Source organism: Oncorhynchus masou, chromosome 31 (genome assembly GCF_036934945.1).
Source record: "Oncorhynchus masou masou isolate Uvic2021 chromosome 31, UVic_Omas_1.1, whole genome shotgun sequence".
Classification (NCBI taxonomy): Eukaryota; Metazoa; Chordata; class Actinopteri; order Salmoniformes; family Salmonidae; genus Oncorhynchus; species Oncorhynchus masou.
The window spans coordinates 81,681,642-81,704,511 of record NC_088242.1 but is presented as its reverse complement, the minus strand read 5'-3'; the positions used below and the strand labels follow the sequence as shown (position 1 = coordinate 81,704,511).

General features: G+C 42.8%; 2 protein-coding genes across 10 annotated transcripts; both read right to left on the bottom strand.

Annotated features, from left to right (window-relative positions):
• Nucleotides 1–12,313: 12,313 nt before the first annotated feature.
• Nucleotides 12,314–16,471, bottom strand: LOC135524550 (cold-inducible RNA-binding protein B-like). 7 transcript variants are annotated; one of them, XR_010452985.1, is made up of 8 exons: nt 16,363–16,471; nt 15,174–15,288; nt 14,861–14,967; nt 14,586–14,757; nt 14,059–14,149; nt 13,722–13,786; nt 12,992–13,079; nt 12,314–12,430 (listed from the first exon to the last, which is right to left on the bottom strand). XR_010452985.1 is itself a non-coding variant. In XM_064952175.1 (7 exons), the coding sequence occupies exons 2-7, from the start codon at nt 15,271–15,273 to the stop codon at nt 12,411–12,413; spliced, it is 555 nt and encodes a 184-aa protein (XP_064808247.1). In that variant the 5' UTR covers nt 15,274–15,288; nt 16,363–16,471; the 3' UTR covers nt 12,320–12,410. The 7 variants fall into 7 exon arrangements, 3 of the variants coding, with proteins under 3 accessions (XP_064808247.1, XP_064808248.1, XP_064808249.1); XR_010452988.1 differs by having other exon boundaries at nt 13,752–13,786; XR_010452987.1 differs by having other exon boundaries at nt 14,607–14,757.
• A 300-nt stretch (nt 16,472–16,771) lies between these two features.
• LOC135524549 (cold-inducible RNA-binding protein B-like) lies at nt 16,772–22,624 on the bottom strand. Of its 3 annotated transcripts, XR_010452984.1 has the most exons (8): nt 22,527–22,624; nt 21,376–21,508; nt 21,147–21,253; nt 20,922–21,063; nt 20,578–20,773; nt 20,339–20,406; nt 17,656–17,744; nt 16,772–17,072 (listed from the first exon to the last, which is right to left on the bottom strand). XR_010452984.1 is itself a non-coding variant. In XM_064952174.1 (7 exons), exons 2-7 carry the CDS (start codon nt 21,473–21,475, stop codon nt 19,913–19,915), a joined length of 627 nt encoding a protein of 208 aa, XP_064808246.1. In that variant the 5' UTR covers nt 21,476–21,508; nt 22,527–22,624; the 3' UTR covers nt 19,000–19,912. The 3 variants fall into 3 exon arrangements, 2 of the variants coding, with proteins under 2 accessions (XP_064808246.1, XP_064808245.1); XM_064952174.1 differs by lacking the exons at nt 16,772–17,072; nt 17,656–17,744 and adding an exon at nt 19,000–19,926; XM_064952173.1 differs by lacking the exons at nt 16,772–17,072; nt 17,656–17,744 and having other exon boundaries at nt 19,933–20,406.
• Nucleotides 22,625–22,870: the final 246 nt, after the last annotated feature.

Below are 22,870 nucleotides of genomic sequence, written 5' to 3'. Positions count from 1 at the left end.
GCCTTTCTAAGGTCTTCGAAAGCCAAGTCAACAAACAGATTACCTAACGTTTCGAATCTCACCATACCCTCTCTGCTATGCAATCTGGTTTTAGAGCTGGTCATGGGTGCACCTCAGCACCTCAAGGTCCTAAACGATATCTTAACCGCCATCGATAAGAAACATTACTGTGCAGCCATATTCATTGATCAGGCCAAGGCTTTCGACTCTGTCAATCACCACATCCTCATCGGCAGACTCAACAGCCTTGGTTTCTGAAATTATTGCCTCACCTGGTTCACCAACTACTTCTCTGATAGAGTTCAGTGTATCAAATCGGAGGGTCTGTTGTCCGGACCTCTGGCAGTCTCTATGGGGTGCCACAGGGTTCAATTCCTGGACCGACTCTCTTCTCTGTATACATCAATGATGTCGCTCTTGCTGCTGGTGAGTCTCTGATCCACCTCTACGCAGACGACACCATTCTGTATACTTCTGGTCCTTCTTTGGACACTGTGCTAACTAACCTCCAGACGAGCTTCAATGCCATACAACTCTCCTTCCGTGGCCTCCAATTGCTCTTAAATACAAGTAAAACTAAATGCATGCTCTTCAACCGATCGCTGACTGCACCCTCCCGCCTGTCCAACATCACTACTCTGGACGGCTCTGACTTAGAATACGTGGACAACTACAAATACCTAGGTGTCTGGTTTGACTGTAAACTCTCCTTCCAGACCCACATCAAACATCTCCAATCCAAAGTTAAATCTAGAATTGGCTTCATATTTCGCAACAAAGCATCCTTCACTTATGCTGCCAAACATACCCTTGTAAAACTGACCATCCTACCAATCCTCGACTTTGGCGATGTCATTTACAAAATAGCCTGCAATACCCTACTCAACAAATTGGATGCAGTCTATCACAGTGCCATCCGTTTTGTCACCAAAGCCCCATATACTACCCACCATTGCGACCTGTACGCTCTCGTTGGCTGGCCCTCGCTTCATACTCGTCGCCAAACCCACTGGCTCCATGTCATCTACAAGACCCTGCTAGGTAAAGTCCCCCCTATCTCAGCTCGCTGGTCACCATAGCATCACCCACCTGTAGCACGCACTCCAGCAGATATAGCTTTCTGGTCACCCCCAAAACCAATTATATCTTTGGCCGCCTCTCCTTCCAGTTCTCTGCTGCCAATGACTGGAACGAACTACAAAAATCTCTGAAACTGGAAACACTTATCTCTTTAAGCACCAGCAGTCAGAGCAGCTCACAGATTACTGCACCTGTACATAGCCCATCTATAATTTAGCCAAACAACTACCTCTTTCCCTACTGTATTTATTTTATTTTATTTATTTATTTTGCTCCTTTGCACCCATTATTTCTATCTCTACTCTGCACATTCTTCCACTGCAAATCTACCATTCCAGTGTTTTACTTGCTATATTGTATTTACTTTTTTGCCTTTACCTCCCTTATTTCAACTCATTTGCTCACATCGTATATAGACTTTTTTCTACTGTACTATTGACTGTATGTTTGTTTTACTCCATGTGTAACTCTGTGTTGTTGTATGTGTCAAACTGCTTTGCTTTATCTTGGCCAGGTCGCAATTGTAAATGAGAACTTGTTCTCAACTTGGCTACCTGGTTAAATAAAGGTGAAATTTAAAAAAAATAAAAAGAGCACCTTCTTCACCACACTGTCTCTGTGGGTGGACCATTTCAGTTTGTCCGTGATGTGTATGCCGAGGAACTTAAAGCTTTCCACCTTCTCCACTACTGTCCCGTCGATGTGGATAGGGGGCTGCTCCCTCTGTTGTTTCCACGATCATCTGCTTTGTTTTGTTGACATTGAGTGTGAGATTATTTACCTGACACCACACTCCGAGGGCCCTCACCTCCTCCCTGTAGGCCATCTCGTCGTTGTTGGTAATCAAGCCTACCACTGTAGTGTCGTCTGCAAACTTGATGATTAAGTTGGAGGCGTGCATGGCCACGAAGTCATGGGTGAACAGGGAGTACAGGACAGGGCTGAGAACGCACCCTTGTGGGGCACCAGTGTTGAGGATCAGTGGGGTGGAGATGTTTCCTACCCTCATCACCTGGGGGCGGCCCATCTGGAAGTCCAGGACCCAGTTGAACAGGGCGGGGTCGAGACCCAGGGTCTCGAGCTTAATGACGAGTTTGGAGGGTACTATGATGTTAAATGCTGAGCTATAGTCGATGAACAGCATTCTTACATAGGTATTCCTCTTGTCCAGATGGGTTAGGGCCTTGTGCAGTGTGGTTGCGTCGTCTGTGGACCTATTGGGACCTATTAGTCTCTCAAAGCACTTCATGATGATGGAAGTGAGTGCAACGGGGTGATAGTCATTTAGCTCAGTTACCTTAGCTTTCTTGGGAACAGGAACAATGGTGGCCCTCTTGAAGCATGTGGGAACAGCAGACTGGGATAAGGATTGATGTCCGTAAACACACCAGCCATCTGGTCTGCGCATGCTCTGAGGACATGGCCAAGGATGCCGTCTGGGCCGGCAGCCTTGCCTGGGTTAACACGTTTAAATGTTTTACTCACATTGGCTGCAGTGAAGGAGCCCCGCAGGTTTTGGTAGTGGGCCATGTCGGTGGCACTGTATTGTACTCAAAGTGAGCAAGAAGTTGTTTCGTTTGTCTGGGAGTGTCACGCCCTGGCCATAGAGAGGCTTTTTATTTTCTATTTTGGTTTGGCCAGGGTGTGACTAGGGAGGGCATTCTATGTTCATTTTCTATGTTTTTGATTTCTGTGTTGTTTGGCCGGGTGTGGTTCTCAATCAGGGACAGCTGTTCTCTGATTGAGAACCATACTTAGGTAGCTCTTTCCCACATGGGTTTTGTGGGTAGATATTTTCTGTTTAGTGTGTTTTGCACCAGACGGAGCTGTTTTGGTTGTTTCTTTTGTGCCTTATTGTATTTAGTGTTCAGCCTCAGAAATTGCAGCCCAAATAAATGCTTCACAGAGTTCAAGTAACAGACACATCTCAACATCAACTGTTCAGAGCAGACTCTGTGAATCAGGCCTTCATGGTCGAATTGCTGCAAAAAAAATACTACTAAAGGACACCAATAATAAGAAGAGACTTGCTTGGGCCAAGGAACATGAGTGATGGACATTAGACCGGTGGAAATCTGTCCTTTGGTCTGGAGTCCAAATTTGAAATTTTTGGTTCCACCCACCATGTCGTTGTGATACGCAGAGTAGGGGAACGGATGATCTCCGCATGTGTGGTTCCCACCGTGAAGCATGGAAGAGGAGGTGTGATGTTGTGGGGGTGCTTTGCTGGTGACACTGTCAGTTATTTATTTAGAATTCAAGGCATACTTAACCAGCACGGCTACCACAGCATTCTGCAGTGATACGCCATCCCACATGGTTTGGGCTTAGTGGGACTATAATTTGTTTTTCAACAGGAGAATAACCCGACACACCTCCAGGCTGTGTAAGGGCTATTAGAGCAAGAAGGAAAGTGATGGAGTGCTGCATCAGATGACCTGGCCTCCACAATCACCTGACCTCCACCCAATTGAGATGATTTGGGATGAGTTGGACCGCAGAGTGAAGGAAAAGCAGCCAACAAGTGCTCAGCATATGTGGGAACTCCTTCAAGACTGTTGGAAAAGCATTCCTTATGGAGCTGGTTGAGAGAATGCCAAGATTGTGCAAAGCTGTTATTGGGTAGTTAAGGAAAACAAAAACATCACATTTGCCAAAGGCATGTCATGCTGTGTGTAGTCTGTAAAACTAAACAGGAGGATTTTCAATGATGATATAAGACATTGTTCACGAGAACATCAACTCAACACAGTCTCCCAGACATCTAGCTACCTCATTGATGGACTCCCTGCACCCTGACAGACTTTTGATTTAGATCCTGGCATCTCATCTGATAGCCCTGCCTGCCATGGTAACCCAACTTTAGAGATGAAAACTCTTAACTGGATCCAAATCGGTTATTTTCACCATATAATTCAAAAACATTGGCAGCAGAAGACTGAGAAATTGTGGCTTATTGAATAGAGACTGATGGAACATTTTTGGGACCTCAGTCTGTTTATTTTCCTCTATGGAGTGTTCTCTTCCCCGATTGAATGTACTTCTAAAGCTCTCCAGCACTACAACACTGTAATTCTGAGAACAATTGAGACTTAAGCAGTACATAATCACAGCACACAATTGGCATGAACCCAGGAGGGATTGGATCAGTAATCAGAGATACTTAATATGATGAGCTAATGTTGTTAGTAATGTGCTGGCTATAAATAGAAAACCTGCTTCAGCTGGTTCTCCTCTATCTCCATGCAGAGACACGGGCATGCGCTCTGACTGTGAGGCCATGGTCGGGAATGCTGTTTATTTCCATTGAATAAAATGCTTCATGAAGTCTAATTGGATAGTCTTCCCGTAGGGCAAACAGCAGATAAACCACAATGAAACTCCATCAGTAGCACCCCTTCAATTTCAACTGTCTATTCTGAATGCACCCATCATGACTGACTAGTCAAAATGACTGAACGGCCAGCATCACATAACAGTGGCAATTGGTGCAGTTTAAGATGAGAGAAGACAATTTTTTTTGTTAATGAGCGTGGCCTTATTTCTATTACATCATATTGGATGACTGTCATTCATATTCCATTCACCTAGTTCACTGTAACATCGATAGCTTACTACAACCTAGCCTATGAATGAATGTTTACAGCGTAGGTCCACAGGTTGAGAAATTGTAGTAATCAAGGTGACAAATATTGAAACATTCAATACCGCCTTTTACACACTGGCCTGCATCTAGCTGATCTAGGGTGTAATCATTAGTCCAACAGTTGCAAACGGGAGTTTTTATTGGACAAATTGAGGTATGTTTATCGCCGTTTTCTTCCGTTTTCTTCTGTTTAAGAAACATTTTTCAACCGAATCGACAGATACATACAATTCAGCATGATCCCTTTGATCACTGTATAATTTGTTCTCGCGCTCCTCTTCTCACCTTTTCCCTTCGCTTGTGGACTTCAGACACATTATCCAAACATTCATATTATAACCGCTAACCGCTACACACAGCCTATGTCGTTGTCACCATATTATAATGTCACAGTCAACATAGCTACTAGAACTAACGCATTAGTAAACACACTACTATCATGCAGTACAGAGAGAAAGGAGTTTAGCAGTTACAACAGCGGGCCCAGGTGGCAATAAATTAATAAAACCAAAAGCTTACCTTGACTTGGAGTTTTGGATAGCCATAGTCAGCTAACTAACAACATCACTCTCTGTGTTTGAGTAGGCTAAACTAGCTAGCTGCATTCACCAACTAAGTAAGTGAACGTGAAAGAAATACAAAATATAGCTAGCACTCTCTCTCGCTTCTCCTTCATTTTTGAAGAAATTCATTTGTTAAACTGTTCAACTATTGTATTTTTCTCTCTGAATCAACTACTCACCATATTTTATACAGTGAAGTGCTAGCTAGCTGGAGCTTATGCTTTCAGTACGAGATTCTCTGATTCTTTGATTATGCGGACAACATGTCACTTCATTCTGCAAAAGCTCTGATAGGTTGAAGGACATCCTTGAAGGACGTTGCCATAATTAAGTCTATGGAAGGGGGTGAGAACCACGAGCCTCGTAGGTTTTGTATTGAAGTCAATGTACCCAGAGGAGGACGGAAACTAGCTGTCCTCCGGCTACACCATGGTGCTACCATGCAAAGTGCTGTTGAGGCTACTGTGACCATTGTGAAACAGTGTGTTTTATTAAATTCTTTGGAGACGTGAATATAAACTCAGCAAAAAAAGAAACGTCCTCTCACTGTCAACTGCGTTTATTTTCAGCAAACTTAACATGCGTAAGTATTTGTATGAATATAACAAGATTCAACAACTGAGACATAAACTGAACAAGTTCCACAGACATGTGACTAACATAAATGGAATAATGTGTCCCTGAATAAAAGGGGAGGGGGTCAAAATCAAAAGTAACAGTCACTATCTGGTGTGGTCACCAGCTGCATTAAGTACTGCAGTGCATCTCCTCCTCATGGTCAGCACCAGATTTGCCAGTTCTTGCTGTGAGATGTTACCCCATTCTTCCACCAAGGCACCTGCAAGTTCTCGGACATTTCTGGGGGGAATGGCCCTTCCTCATCCTCCAATCCAACAGGTCCCAGATGTGTTCAATGGGATTGAGATCCGGGCTCTTCGCTGGCCATGGCAGAACACTGACATTCTTATCTTGCAGGAAATCACACACAGAACGAGCAGTATGGCTGGTGGAATTGTCATTCTGGAGGGACATGTCAGGATGAGCCTGCAGGAAGTGTACCACATGAGGGAGGAGGATTTCTACCCTGTAACACACATTGTTGAGATAACACCAAGCTCAGTCCGATGATGCTGTGACACACCGCCCCAGACCATGACGGACCCTCCACCTCCAAATCGATCCCGCTCCAGAGTACATGCCTCAGTGTAACGCTCATTCCTTCGACGATAAACTCGAATCCGACCATCACCCCTGGTGAGACAAAACCGCGACTTGTCAGAGAAGAGCACTTTTTGCCAGTCCAATCTGGCCCAGCGACAGTGGGTTTGTGCCCATAGACGACTTTGTTGCTGGTGTTGTCTGGTGATGACCTGCCTTACAACAGTCCAGCCTCTATCAGCCTATTGCGGACAGTCTGAGCACTGATGGAGGGATTGTGCGTTCCTGGTGTAACTGAGGCAGTTGTTGTTGCCATCCTGTACCTGTCCCGCAGATGTGATGTTCGGATGTACCGATCCTGTGCAGGTGTTGTTACACGTGGTCTGCCACTGCGAGGACGATCAGCTGTTCATCCTGTCTCCCTGTAGCTCTGTCTTAGGAGTTTCACAGTATGGACATTGCAATTTATTGCCCTGGCCACATCTGCAGTCCTCTACGCACGCTGTGCCTTGGTCCAATCATTTTGACGAGCGTGACAGTAAGCTGTTAGTGTCTTAGCCACCGTTCCACAGGTGCATGTTCATTAATTTTTTATGGTTCATTGAACAAGCATGGGAAACAGTGTTTAAATCCTTTACAATTAAGATCTGTGAAGTTATTTGGATTTTTACGAATTATCTTTGAAATACAGGGTCCTGAAAAGGGGACTTTTCTTTTTTTGCTGCGTTTATTTAGTATAGTTTTATCTAAAAAGGATAACTTTTTAAATGTTTCACTATTTACATTTTTCTACAATTCACAGAAGAGGATGGTCCTCGCCTTTCTCCCCTGAGGAGCCTCCACTGTCACATACTCTATATACCACATGTACCAGGGAACCCAAACAAAAGGGAACATTTTTCTTGAAGGATTATAGGAGTCAGACGAAGAATGATACTTTGGCATTGAAAAAACCTAACCACAGCCCGTATCTGAAATACAGACATGACCCAGTCTGAAGCATCATGCCATGCTTAGAAGAGAAAGAGGTTGTCTTGAGCCTGAAGAACATCAATTATATCAGCCTGTGTGGATGTTTTGGTGTTCTGCTCGAATCATTGTGATCTGCAAACCATATGGTGTTCATATTCCAAGGTATCAGATGTACATCAGAGGGGATGGGAACATTTCTGCCAATAAAGCTCCTCTAACTTTGACAGACCCATTAGGACTCAGTCAGTCACATCGTGCAGAGATCAGTGGCAGGATGCCAAATTAAAAGCATCGTACACTCGAGATTGTATCTGTGGCTCCTCAGAAGAGAGAACATGAAAGAAAAAAAACTTGCCACTGATTAAGAAACAAATCGCTGATGACTTTGTTTTGTACAACATTCATAATTTTGATGTCACCACAAACGACTTCAACTATGGAAGTCTCAGACCGAAGTATGTAGTGAACATAGAGCAGCGGAAGAATTCACTTTGAGTCGCCAGGCAACCTTTTCATTTGTTCGGTATTGTGGTCTATGTGTGTTACTTCCAGGGAGACTCTGGTGGTCCATTAGTCTGTAATGGTGTGGCCTATGGGGTGGTGTCTACCAAGACTAGAAACAACATCTACATGCGCATCCCTGACTTTCTGGACTAGATCAATGACACCATGAAGAATTGATATGTCACTGACCAGAAACAGTTTGTTAATTTGGTCAACCAGGTGCCTAGAACATGACAATGATACTGTGAAGAATCCTAATGTGCTTATCATGCTTTCTGATTGATTTACCAGTGCGAGTTAATGTCTTTGTCCGGAGCCACCTCTTCCTAATACTCCCCCCAGTGGAGTTCTCAACTTACTGATGAGAGTTTGAAAAGTAGAATACACAAGGTGCCATTTCGAAATTTGGTTGTGCATCAGCAGTTTTTTTTTTATCTCAGTCACTGACAGTCATTCAATTAACCTATGCTAGCTAAACAATTTATATTGCTAGGTAAGGTAGTCTAGCCAGCTATCTAAACCTTGTAGATGGCCTAATCATCACCAAATTACCGACCGGGCACGTAGGGCATGTACCCAGCAGGTGTATCTCACTGATCATCCCTAAAGCCAACACCTCATTTGGCCGCCTTTCGTTCCAGTTTTCTGCTGCCTGTGACTGGAACGAATTGCAGAAATCGCTGAAGTTTCGCGACTTTTATCTCCCTCACCAACTTCAAACATCTGCTATCTGAGCAGCTAACCGATCGCTGCAGCTGTACATAGTCTTATCGGTAAATAGCCCACCCAATTATACCTACCTCATCTCCATACTGTTTTTATTTATTTACTTTTCTGCTCTTTTGCACATCAATATCTCTACCTGTACATGACCATCTGATCATTTATCACTCCAGTGTTAATCTGCAAAATTGTAATTAATTGCCTACCTCCTCATGCCTTTTGCACACAATGTAAATAGACCTTTTTTTTCTACTGTGTTATTGTCTTGTTTATTGTTTACTCAATGTGTAACTCTGTGTTGTCTGTTCACACTGCTATGCTTTATCTTGGCCAGGTCGCAGTTGCAAATGAGAACTTGTTCTCAACTAGCCTACCTGGTTAAATAAAGGTGAGAAAAAAAAGAAGAAAAAAGGGGCCCTGACCTCTAGAGGCCCCCATTGATTTGTTAGTCACTCTCACACAGATATCACATTTTTGAATTTGTATTTATTAGGGATCCCCATTAGCTGTTGCCAAGGCAGCAGCTACTCTTCCTGGGGTCCAAACACATTAAGGCACTTACATCACACAAAACAAAAGATAAAACGGTACTTCATATAACATTATTACACCACTACATCAATATAAAAGGTATAATACCACCATACAACAATATTACAACGTACATGTGTGTAGAGTGCATGTGCTAGTGTTTGTGTGCGTATGCGTGTCTGTACCTGTGTATCTCTTCACGATACCTGCTGTTCCAAAAGGTGTATTTTCCTCTTTAAAAAAAAAAATCTGATTCTACTTGCTTGCATCATTTACCTGATGTGGAATAGAGTTCCATGTAGTCATGGCTCTATGTAGTACTGTGCGCCTCCCATAGTTTGTTCTGTACTTTAAGACTGTGAAGAGACCTCAGGTGACATGTCTTGTGGGGTAAGCATGTGTGTCAGAGCTGTGTGCTAGTAGTTTAAACAGACAGCTCGGTGCATTCAGCTTGTCAACACTACTTACAAAAACAAGTAGTGATGAAGTCAATCTCTCCTCCACTTTGAGCCAGGAGAGATTGATATGCATATTATTCATTCATGTTAACTCTCCGTGTACATTTAAGGGCCAGCCGTGCTGCCCTGTTCTGAGCCAATTGCAATTTTCTTAAGTCCCTCTTTGTGGCACCTGACCACATTACTGAACAGTAGTCCAGGTGCGACAAAACTAGGGCCAGTAGGACCTGTGTTGTTAAGGCAGAGCAGTGCTTTGTTATGGACAGACTTCTCCCCATTTTAGCCACATGCTGTATTAACATGTTTTGACCATGACAGTTTACAATCCAGGGTTACTCCAAGCAGTTAAGTCACCTCAACTTGCTCAATTTTCACATTATTCATTACAATATTTTATCAATGATTTGTCCCAAATACAATACTTTGTTTTTGAAATATTTAGAACTAACTTGTACCTTGCTACCAATTCTGATATTAACTGCAGCTCTTTGTTTAGTGTTTTTATATCAGACATTAATCATAAATGAGACATACTTTGTTACAGAGCATGGAAAAACGTGTAGAATTGCAGTAAATTAGCCTTATATGCCCCTACATGCAGTAACAATTGAAACCTCTGAATTTCCATCTGTCAAACAATGCTTTCAAATCCTGTTCTGTGCTGCAGCAGTTTTAAATCTTAAATGATTTACTGTGGGATTAAACAGTAGAGTAGGGTGATGTTATTGGACACATTTATTTTGTGAATATCCGAGCAAACGGATAAGATGCGCTTTTATCAAGTTGTCCCTTCACCAGTAAGGCAACAATCATATATCTGGTAAATGGTTCATTTCATTGAGCAGTAAATTGAAAATATATAGTAAAATACATTGAACACACCAAAGATCTTTGAGACAAGACTGCCCCCTTGTGCACATCTGGATAACATACTGTCCATGTAAAATACATTAAAACAGTCTGGAATGGATTTTGAGGGCAACAGGAAAGAATGTCTCATGATGACTACTATTGAGATTACTAATATTGTGACAAATAAAGATGAAAACAAATATGAGATGAAATCAAATCAAATATGAGATTCCCTAAAAACTGCTTAGGATAATTAGGTGAAGGTTAGGATAATTAGGTTAAGTTTAGGAAAAGGGTTAGAGAAAATGCTCTCCTAAACTGCTATGAAAAGTCACTTCCGGCTGTAATGAATTGGCGTTTTTAATGTATGTAGTTCCATTGTTTAATGCAGCATGATAGCAAAGCATCCCTCCCTACCTAACCTACATCATATTGAGCCATTATATTAGAACCCTGGCATGTCAGTCCTCTAGATCTGTTGAATACTGGCGAGTCATTGGTTTGATCGGACCACAGGTAGACGGGATACTCCTTAGTTTGTCTACACATGCATTGTATTTTTTACAGAATAGAAGTCAGCCCCTGCTGGAATTGTTTTATACTGGCATGGCCTATAAACCCTATAGCTGTAGTTTCATGCACAACTTATTACCAGACTTTCCAGAAAATAATCTCATTCGGGGCTGTTCCAATAGCCAGCATGACTTTTATATTAATTAGCAGGTGTGAGTGTACCTCAGACAATATCATCTAATTTCTACCCAGATAGGACTTTCAATATAATCTCATAAATGTATATCTATCAAGTCACCTCTTTTTGAAACACATACAAATGAGAAAATAATATGCCTATAATGTGGCCTATATCAAAACCAGCACCAGAGATTTGTAAAGGTTTTTTATTTAGGAAAAATACAACCATGAAGATACAGAATGCTTAAAGAAAAATCAAATATAAAACCAATCTGATGCTATGACGAGAACAGTTGTGAAATCACTCCATTTGTACCCTCATAAAAAGTAGGTTTGTTGAAAAGAGCTCATAAGTAGTAGTTACCTTTAAGAACTGGCCCGCTTCACATTAATTCACCGCTGTGTACTCAACTGTCATGTGACAGTTCCTTATTCAAAATGTATAGCTAATAAAATAAAAAACGTTCTCAGTAGAAACCAAAATAAATTAGACAAGAACCTGCCATATAGGTCAGTCAAACAACAGATCAGTGATCCAGAAAACAATTGAGTAAGCCCTCTTCATTTACCAGAACCCACAGCGATCCTAAAAAGCCCAGTGGACTAGAGAACGTTTAGAGAACGTCTCCACCATCCCTCCCTCTGTCAGGTAGAACAGTGCAAACATGGTGGTGATGGAAGGTTTCAGACATTTGTGTACATTTCCCTCATTCAGACTCATCACCATTAATGGATGGCAAAGCAGTCACAATCAAATCAACCAAAATAAGTGCAAGCATTTTCATACTTTGTTACAGAGCAGAGCTTTGAAACTACAACAGCATTACCATTCTCTATCCAAGACACATTCCCTGTCTTTCAGGTTGTGCACAGCCCAAAGTGAGGCAAAGGCCTACAGCACATGAGCCTTGCTCTTTCGAGCTCCCCACAAAAACTGTAAATTAAAATTTCATTCTCTGCGGTTTTCAATAACAAATAAGGAGGATCAGAAAGTAAAAAACAAAAACTTGGAACAGACCGGTGGTGGGCGGCTCGGAGTGCAAGCCAGCCCTCCCCGCACTTATCCAGGACTGCTCTTATCTACATGGTGGGTTTCAGAAGAAGATTTAAAGTGTCGCGGAGCAGCAGGCGCTGGGCTAGGACCAGGCCAGGCCCGCCGTCATCGGGATGGGGCCGCTGGTTCGGGGTGAGGGGCCGTGCCCAGACGACAGGCATCCGGACGCCACTGTCCTACCAGCCACCCTCGTCACCTGCAGAGAAGTTGGAAAGACACACACAGGTTACCTTGATTCTGTGGATGGAAGGGGGCTCATCTCTCGAAAGCGGCCCTGCTGCTACTGAACGTTAATTCCTTTTGAAGATACTTAGAAGTGGTAGCAAATTATGCTGGAGTGAATTACATTTTCTGTGACAAATACTCTATCTGAAGGCAGGCCAGCTGATTGAGAACCTTTTTGTTTCTATTTAGCAAGCGTAGTCAACCTCCGCTCGATGAAAGCAATTTTACGTCGGCTTATTCCATGGATAGAAAACTTTAAATAACAAAACTACAGAGCAGACAGACAAGGCAATCCTGCTACTACTATATGCAAATTACGTCAACAAGAAAGGTGACTGGCTCCATTGTGTGTGTGTGTGCAGATCCTTGTACTGCAAGGCAAAGAAGCAAAGGAAAATACACCTCTACAAAAAAGTTGCTACAAGACAGAGAGAAAAAGCTTATGACAAGAAAAGCAGGAAGTAGAGGGCTAATGCTATGGCCCCTGTAGGACAGCTCGCGCCAAGACAGTTGCAGACCGAGGTCAGCCTACCTTGGCTTTCTGCAGTGCTAAACTGGGCCTTCAACATATTTCAACTACAGGAGTCAGCCTCACTGTGCGCCACTGACAACAGCACCGCCTGTTCAGAGAAGAGAAAGCCCAGTGGTTAATGACGAGGTCCCAGGTTCTCCAACAAGGAGGGAAACACAAGTACACTCAGGCCCATCTGCAGACCCTCTTCCACAGATGCTCCCTAAAGGAATGGATGTTGTATATTGAGTCTTTCCTATACCACATACCTTTAACACCAAATGACTCCCATTTTCCAATACTAACCTGGTAGGGCATTTGTTTGTAAGAAATACCCAGTGTCCACCACTAGGTTCATTTGCAACTCTTTATTCTTGAAGATGAATTATGTACCACATATTGTGAAACACCAAAAGTGTAACTTGGGAAGGTGTATTTCTCAATATGGTCAGGAAAGAATGGGAATAGGGTACCCATTTCTCCATTACACATGACTAAAGGCCTCATACATTGAGAAAATTACTAATTTCACTGATCTTTTCATCCATCAGTTGGTCCAAGATCATAGAGGGCAAACCCAGTCCGAGAGGAGCCCATCCAGCTGCTATACAGGGCAAGAACCTGCCTCGGCTCTGGTGTTGATTGGCCGATTCCAAATCTATGGTAGCTTTCAGGGATGTTGCTGTCCAGGCACCAGATTGGCTGCCTATCCTGACTCCCTACACTTGTGTAAGCTTATAAGAAGCCTCACCATAGCTATCGTAGCTGTCTCTGTACGAACCTCCTGAACGATCTCCATATCCTCCTCCTTGTGCTCTGTGGACAGAAGAAGAAATGTCCATCAGTAAACAAGAATTGGACGAGCAAAAGCAAGTTGAGTAACATCAAATTCAAAATGGTCTTCCTAAAAGTGCTTGCCTACTGTCAAAATGGGCACATAGCTCCTGAAAATGCATTGTGATTTACCTATAGGATCTATACTCTTCACCTTTCCTTTGTCTTCCTAAATTCTATCAATTGCTAACATATAGTAGCTATGTAAATGCAAATGTGACTTTATGTAGCTGAGGTGGTATATCACTATTCACCTGTCTTTGTTGTAGTAGCCTCTTTCTGATCCGTATGAGCCTCCACTTCTGCTGTCGTAACGTCCACCACCATATCCCCGGTCTCCACCACCTGTAATATAACTTGTGGTTAACAGCTGACTCAAAGGAATGCTAAAAGCAGCCATACACTCATCTTATGGTTAAATGTGTTAAGAGAATATTGAACACCACTCTTCAGTTTGGACATACTATCAGTAGCCCAACAGATGTCTCAATCAAACCTCTACAGCTACTAGACAACAGCAACACTCACTGCAAAACAAAAAGACATGGGAACGTAGGAGTGGTTATTAAGGATGAGGGATAGGGGGGGGGGGGTCAGAGTGCGGGGTGCACGCATACGCACTGACTACTTCTGGTTAGTTCTGCAAGCCACAGAATCCCAGGCTAGCGCAGGTGTGAGGACATCTTTGTAGGGTTGGGACTGGGGTGTCAGTCACTCCAAGGCAAACGAGGGAGGGACACTCAAGGTCAGGATGCTGTAGGATAGAAAACAACAAACTTGCCTCGTGAGAAGCCACGCCCACCTCTTCCACCACCACCACCTCTGCCTCCACGGAAGTATCCTCCTCCACCTCCTCTGCCGCCTGAAGAGCCCCCTCGGAATCCACCTCCGGACCTGCCACCACCGCCAGATTTGCCCGCCTGGTCGACACGGATCTGTCTGCCATCAAGAGACTGACACAGAAAGGGTTGGGGATATAAAGAATACACCATTAATATTGTTGTTGCACAGTCGACAGAGTTGTGTTTCAGGGCGGAGTTGAGGTTTAATTGTCACCTTGCCGTTCATGGCCAGCATAGCATCCTTTGCCTCATCTGGGTTCTCGAAGGTGACGAAACCAAAGCCCCTGGACCTCTGAGTTTCTCTGTCTTTAATTACAACAACTAGACAGAGACATTTTATTTAAAGACTATAGAGACACAAGGCAACCTTGCAAGAAGTGTATCATTCAAAGCATGTTCAAATAGTGGACCACCAGATACATCTTTTTTATTTATTTATATATATATATATATTTCTATATATATATTTCTATATATATATTTTTTTTTTTTGCATTGCACCCAATATCCAACAGTTAGTTGCTTACCTTCAGATATTTGCCCATATTTGGAGAATACATCTTCTAATGACTGTTCATTAGTGTCAAAGCTGAGGCCACCCACAAAAAGCTTCCCTTCGTCAGACATCCTTCCTTTTCACCACTGCAGAAGGGAAGAAATAACATGTTTATTATGGGTGCAATGATTTATTTGCAATGAACTGTTAGCAGCAGGGCTGGAATTCGTTGGTGGATGGGCCAACGGGGAAGTTCTGAGTGTGTATATATATATAAGTTTTTTTTTTTTTTTAGCTAAATCTGATTAGGTGGGCCTGGCAGTGCCTACGCCACTGGATAGGGGGTTATTATTGGATGCAAACCTCTGTTCTATTCTTGCAATGGTGCACTTACACACGCAATAACAAAATTATTTTTAAGTTGTTTGGCTAGATTCTGATTTGTATTTTTACCCAATGCCAAGTATGTTGTATTACCAACATGAAGGTAACCTAGCAAGTTTGATAAAAACCAGTCAAGTGCCAGCGATTGAAGAACAAATGCGTATGGGGGGGCTTAGCTCATCAAGGCCCAAGACCCCCCCCCCCCCCGGTAGCTAGCGCTGCCTTCTCGTCCTCTCTTTCCCAATATAACGCTACCGTAGCTAGCAAGTTCACCGTACCTAGCCAATGAAATTTGCGTTTTCGCAACAAAAAGCGGTCCTCGCTCCACAAGCAGATAAGTGCGTGCGATTCAGTTCCGTTTTTAGTACAAATCAGTAAGCGACATAGTCTTCCCCGCCCCCTCATGTCCCAGGCCGAGATGCGAAACTCCCTTTGTTCAGCATTGTCCAACAACCACAACGGCGCCATTTATGAGTGCTAATGGCCCCTGACTAGCCAGCTATCACTGCGTCATTGCATCGACTAACGTTTCTGAGCACGCTCGCTTGTATAGCAAAATGTGGGCATCGGCATTATGACAAATGTAAGAACATTGGTCTGTTCCGCACACCACAATATAATTGTCCATTAATTCGGACATCGAACACAATTTACTATCATGTTATCGTTGGCTACTTGCTCGCTAGTTAGCTGCATCTTGAGCCACCTTCAGACTCCTCCTCGGGTGATGTCACACTCATTTAGCCTGCCACAATCTTGGTAGCGCCTGTCACGAATTAAATAAAATACGTTTACGAACACAAACATTTATGGAAAAGGTTATTACAATCGCTTACCTCCGATAAAACAGAATATCTTCCGACCGACCTGCAGCAGATGGGAATGAATGAGATGCGAGGCCTCCCGGTATATGTATTGATGCGTCCCTTGCAGTTACGCCCAGCTTATGAATATTAAGCAGAGAAAACCCTCCACAGCTCAGGAATAGCATTTCAGATTGATTAAAAAAAAAAAAGTAAATTTGTTACGTTGGAGGGTCAACTACAGCCAACTGCCTATGCATTCGGCCCATCTTTGGGTCACAATACATCCACAGAGTCAATGAGTAGCCCTGAATAGAAAGTCTATTTAACATCAGAAATATGTGTACTGTACTACAAGAGAACTTGTTCTCAACTTGCCTACCTGGTTAAATAAAATAAGACATTACAAGAACATCCCATAAAATGTGCAAGAGACAACCAATTTGAAAAAAAATATTTAATTCATTCAATTTCCAAGACGTTCGTTTGAGTACTTCACCAAAAAAATACAAAATGTATACTTGTAATACAGGTACTGCATTGGCAGGCCAGAATGACAATCCGTTTGGTAAACGTCATGGATATATAAAATCTGGTTCAGATATGCACTCCCATTCCAAGGCAGGTCTTGACTGACTAAACAACAAGTCCAGTTCAGCAGAAAATCTCCAGTTCAGTCTTAGATATCTCCTGGTGACGATTTTCCAAGGAGCTGTTTCAGGGCAAACCATCCTGTGGTGAACCTGGAATAAAGTTAGAATTAGTCAGAAGGAATACAGTAAAATGACAGGAGTGCACTGCTAGAAATGTAAACTCAAGTTAGTTGCACCATACGCTACTGTTAGTCAGATCAACAGCATGCATCCCCAATTCTTACCAAGTGTGTACTTCTCCCCACACTTAAAAGCATTGGATTGGTGTAAGCATATTCTGTAGGGAGTTCTCACACGGTCATACACACAGGGATTGAGCAAAAAAACCTGCTTGTCCTTTGATGCAACTCTTCTGAACACAGCCAAAAGTTGACTTGTATCTTTGGACAAACAGACAATGTAGGTCGTATAAGATTTCAGTGTTCATGTATCTGAGTGGAACCATAGCCTTATTACAAGCCAATTTAAAACATGCACTGGTTGTATACTGCAAATATGAACCCTTCCGTGAGTGACACCTGATCTCATCTGACTAAAGGACAGAAAAGCAGGGTTTCACAACACTGCCTTCAACAATAAATGTGTCAGATCAGTGACTGTCATTTAAGGGGAACGCAAACAAGGCCCATGACTTCAGCTCGAAGGCATTCAGTACTGGTCAGAGAATACCCACCTCCAAGGAAGCACTGGAACGAAACAGTCAGCGTCGAAGTCCACAACCTCGTGTTAAAGCAGGCTTTCACATCCAACGCTTAGTTTAACCTGATCGAGTAACAAGACTGTAATTAGTTGAGTACAGCTTTTGAGGGCAACAATATGACATGCATTTGTTTATCATTATCAACATGAACTACAGATGTGCTAAACAGCATCAACTTCTAGCATTAGACAGTGTTAATCCTATCGAAGTCGATTGAATGTTAAGATGTTTATACAAAACAAATTACATAGTGATAAACTTGACAAGCAAAAGTGGAAAGGTGATAGCTGTCTAGAATTGAGGTAGACTCAGCAATATGACGTAGATGCAGAAAGTGAACAGCATAGTGGGCCAATTTCCACAACTACTAAACGCTTGAAGCACAAGGCTCAACTTTGCTGTTTTGGTGCCCTGGCTAAAACGCTGTGAAGCGAACCTGTGCACAGAGTGTGACCAAGTCTATTGCGTCCCAATCAATGTCTGCACTTCTGCTTGTGACAACGTCATTTTGCTGAGTCTACCTTTAAGATGAAGACATATTTTGCAATCACTGGGAGAACAATACTTGTAGTTTCACAGATCAAAACTGGGAGGATCTTGTTTTACACTAGGGATACTTGAGCCATGACAACTTATGGAATTTTCAAAAGGTCAATGGTCATTTCAGAGTCTAGTAGTCCCAATGGTCTACGGGGACAGGGTGAAAATTCTAAAAAACACAAAACAGGATACGCTACTGAACGTACTCATGCAACTCAGGGTTCGGAACAGTAACGGCTAGGGCCTGAGGAAGTGACAGCGGCAGTTGGGTAAAGTTGAAGGCAGTTAAGATGGACATCAAAATGAGAACTTTGAGGGATGCGAACAGGAGAGCAAAAGTCTTTACCTCACATTACTGGCCTATTTCCACTTATGAACTAGCCAAGAGAGCAGCATTCACCAGAGCGGATTCACGTGTCGGTAGGCACAACACTTCATTCTCCAAGGACTTTGTTGAGTTCCAAAACGATAGTAGAGCTCTTGGGCGCAATGAAGCATTATAAAAGAACCAGTGCCAGCACGACATTTCATTTCTATTCTGCTTGCAACACACCCAGGCCCCACACAATGACTAGCTTCAGGTTAGATCTTTTAGCATCCTCTGAGTATTAAGTCAGCCACCCTTCCAAAATGAGATCCCACCTTTCAGAATACCCTTTCCAGCAGAGACTATGCTTTTATTTCTCAACATCACTCCCTACCAGACTCGCATTGCATAACATTCAGCTGGCTTAGTGTGAACAGGCTTAAGGTCTTTGAAGGCACAAGAAATCAGAGCATTTTCAACGGATTGTTTAATAGGCTTCATGAAGCCAGGATATACAAAAAAAAAAAAAAAAAAATTGGGTGTTTGCACACAGAACAGAGCACATATCCTTGTAGTAACATTGAGTGATCGTGAATGTTGAGTCCATCATATTATGCACGTTTGAGAAGAGCAAAGTACCTTAGGCCAACTGCAGAAGGCTGCAAACACCTAGTATACCTTTCAATGAAATTAAGTTATTTTGCCAGTAAGTCATTCACTCTTTGGATACTGAGTATTTACAAATCTTTAGCAATATCAAGGTGGTCAGCTGGAAACCATGCTCTCACTTAGCATTCCTACCTTGTTACACTAAAGGAATGCATTACAGAACTGAAGGAGCACATCACAGCTTGTCAAGCTTCTAGTGTAAATTTCACAGATTTTTTTTTTAAAGTCCAGAATTCACAACGCCAGTTAAAATAAGCTTAAATGGAAACATGTTACTACTGATATTTGAGTCTTCCGATTGAGCAGGAACATGGGCAAGACTGAATTTGTCTTAGAAGCTATCAGGCTGTGTTGAACAGATTACGAGTCAACGGTGGAAACAGGTTTCATTGCAAATAAAGCCATTAATTATCAAATTTGATTCTCCCAGTGTCCACTCTTCCTGCACCACCAGGAGGGCATACTGAACTTGAGGTATTAAGATCCTTAGTGAGCGTCAAGGCTTACAGTAATTAAACGCTACAGGATTTCAATTACTGCCATGACAGATCCTGTAGAACACAACACAAAAAACTAAAGATACTGCCAAGTTTGTTAAAGAAAACACTAGAACCAGATACCACAAACAGAAGAAAAAGTGTCTTCGAAGAGCGCATCTTTTAAAAAACAGCCAGCGAAGGGACGATCTTGCAATCAGGAAGTTTGTTTTTGTTTTTACTCGTGTGTAGCTGAGGACAAGAAGAAGCCACAAGTGTAAAGGCACTGCAGCATTCGGACATTTCTCACACAGTAGACTAGAACCTATTCATATTTTGTGCCACAGTTCTCATTGAAACAGTAAAGCATCAGGGCAAGGGGCATTGGACGTGAACTTATGCCTCTTCAAAAGAAAACTGACTCAGTGGAAAAAAAAATATTGAAATGTCTTTCTGCTTCTGTGTGGGTGGCAGAGCTGGATTTTTGAGCGGGCCTGGGTATTTTAACATGCTAATCCAAGAGGGCACAGGCTTTCGGATACTGAGCAACAAAAGTCTTAAAAGGGCCATTCTGGGAGTCTATGCAATCATGTCCAGTCCGTACTAAACATTTCTAGTCCATACCAACAGTGAGTTCATGGCAACTAGGCTACATCAAACTTACCATAGCTGTCATAGCTGTCTCTGTAGGATCCCCCAGAGCGGCCACCATAACCACTTTCACCACCACTCCTAAAAATGTGCACATATGAACGCTGGTTAACGGAAACCAAGGAAAAGTACATGATTACCCTAGAAAAACAACTTCTGAAGCTAAAAGCCTATTAATGTTACTAAACCCAGCTGACTGATCACTCAGGTCAGCACTTTAGAGAAAAATAAAACCATTAAATTAAGTCTTACCTGGCCTCTCTGTAACCTCCGCTGCCACCCCCAGAGGAGTATCCTCCACCACTCCTGTAGCTACCACCGTAACTTCTGTCTCCCCCACCACCGTAACTTCTGTCACCTCCATAGCTTCTTTCCCCACCATAGCTTCTGTCACCACCATAGCTTCTGTCACCACCATAGCTTCTGTCACCACCACCATAGCCGCCACCTATGGCAAAAATAAGAGCATTTCAGTCAAAGGCCCTTCAGTTTGTGGAGCAAGGTCAAAAAAAAAAAAAGAGGGGTGTGACAGAGCAAACGGAAGCGAACCACTTCGCAATGCCAGCCCTTAACATCTCTTAAATAACCATGCCCACCTCTTCCTCTGCCTCCTCTGAAGCCACCAGAACCCCCCCTGAAGCCACCAGAACCCCCCCTGAAGCCACCACCACCACCACGGTCAGATCTTCCTCCCGACTTGCCAGCTTCATCCACACGGATCATCCTGCCATCAACAGACTGAAGGGGGGTGGGGGTAAGTTAATACCAGTGGTTTATATTCGTCGAAGATCTGCATGTGTCTGTGGAAAGAATCCCCTCACCTTGCCATTCATTGCAGCCATTGCATCTTTGGCATCTTCAGGGTTTTCAAAAGTCACAAAGCCAAAACCCCTGGACCTCCGAGTCTCTCTGTCTCGTACAACATCAACTGTGTATGGGGGATAAAAACATTTTATTTTTTTTACCAACCACCCATATGGCCAAAACCTACTTGAGGCACCACAAGCATCATTGCCAAACTGTTAACCGGGTCCTGGAGAGGCAACATACCTTTAGCAATGTTGCCATACTTGGAAAACGCCTCTTCCAGTGAAGTTTCATCTGTGTCAAAACACAATCCTCCAACAAAAAGCTTTCCTTCGTCAGACATCTTTATCTAGAGAGAAAAAAATAAGAGCCTGGCCTACACACACACATTGTTTAGAAGACATTCACTGTTTTGAGAACTGAAAGAAAAACTGAGAAAAACAATTTCACATACGGATGGCACCAGAAGCGCTCATTGCTATGGAGCCATACATTTTAGGCGATAACGCAATTTTCTTCCACCAATAGTTTAAATGCGTGCAGCAGCCGTGTTTTAACCCGTGCAATAACGTTACCTAACGTCATACACTCGCTATAATTTAGTAGGCCAATTTACTAACGTTAGCTAAGTTACCTGGGAAACAGTGGTAAAATGCTCAACCATGGTGACTAACCAAACAGGCAAGTACCCACCATAACCTTGAGCTGAGGTTAGCTAGAAAAGCGCTAGCCAAAAAACAGGCAGCACACAAAGGATAGTTAACAACCCAGCTAAGCGTTAGCAGGTGAACGATAAACCAGTCCCATTAGCCATTTCAGTCCACACAGTAAACACGACCTGGCCCCGACTTGGCCTATCCTGCAACGTCAGCTAGCGTATTATCTGGTAATTCGTTTACGTTACCTAAACAGCGGCAGTAAAATAACATGTTGCCACGCCGACGTCCAAAATATATCTAGTTACTTTAGTTAGTTAACGGTTAATGTTAGCTAATGAAACGTGCATTAGCGGGCGGCCATTTTGTAGGTAACTACCAACGACGCTGTTAGCAAGTTACTGGACCGAATTTGGCTTTGAAATACCATCCAGTTGTTACGGCAAATAACGTGAAAAAACAAGTAAACATTGGCATTGGAAATAGAATAACGTTACATACCGAGTGAAGTTACACACGAGGACGGGGGCCTAAGAAATAATGATGGCTAACGCTAGCTCGTTAACGTTATAATCGCTTCAATTCCTTAATCGTCGTGAACACGTTTGCTTGCCAAATTGCAAAGCGAACGTTGATTAGAAAGTAAATGGTCAAAGACAATTATTTTCCATAGGAAATTAAAAGGCATTGTGGTACATTTACCCGGTAATGATTAGAATTGAGTGAGTAAACATTTACCTTTGTGTGGTTTGGCGTCGTCTGAGAAATATGTCAAAATGGCTCCAATATATGAGCATCTGCGTGAGTCATGAATAAATGGCAAAAGGGGCGTGCGCATCATGGAGGTAAAATAAGAACGGAGTGCATGCGGCGAGTAGTTTTTGCGCAGTCCACCTGACGGCGGTAAAGCGTCATGTAGTGTACAGGGGAGGCCAAATAAAATAAAACAAGTGTGGGTAGGCTAGGTATACTGTATTTTCATGTGTGATATTATCTCATGATATTCCGAATACACTTGGTGAAAGATTTGGACTGACAGTTTCCGAGTTCGTGCAAAGATTATTAACCCAATATAGGATATC

What these genes read in the sequence shown, in the direction of transcription:
- LOC135524550 (XM_064952175.1), bottom strand. Translation starts at nt 15,273, where the DNA reads ATGTCTGACGAAGGGAAGCTTTTTGTGGGTGGCCTCAGCTTTGACACT. An exon ending in GGCTACTACAACAAAGACAG is followed by an intron (nt 13,787 to 14,058) that starts GTGAATAGTGAT and finishes TTCTGTCCACAG; the next exon opens with AGCACAAGGAGGAGGATATG. An exon ending in AGACAGCTACGATAGCTATG is followed by an intron (nt 12,431 to 13,721) that starts GTGAGGCTTCTT and finishes ACTTCTCTGCAG; the next exon opens with GTGACGAGGGTGGCTGGTAG.
- LOC135524549 (XM_064952173.1), bottom strand. Translation starts at nt 21,475, where the DNA reads ATGTCTGACGAAGGAAAGCTTTTTGTTGGAGGATTGTGTTTTGACACA. An exon ending in CAGAGGAGGCAGAGGAAGAG is followed by an intron (nt 20,774 to 20,921) that starts GTGGGCATGGTT and finishes TTTTTGCCATAG; the next exon opens with GTGGCGGCTATGGTGGTGGT. An exon ending in GGAGGTTACAGAGAGGCCAG is followed by an intron (nt 20,407 to 20,577) that starts GTAAGACTTAAT and finishes GCACATTTTTAG; the next exon opens with GAGTGGTGGTGAAAGTGGTT.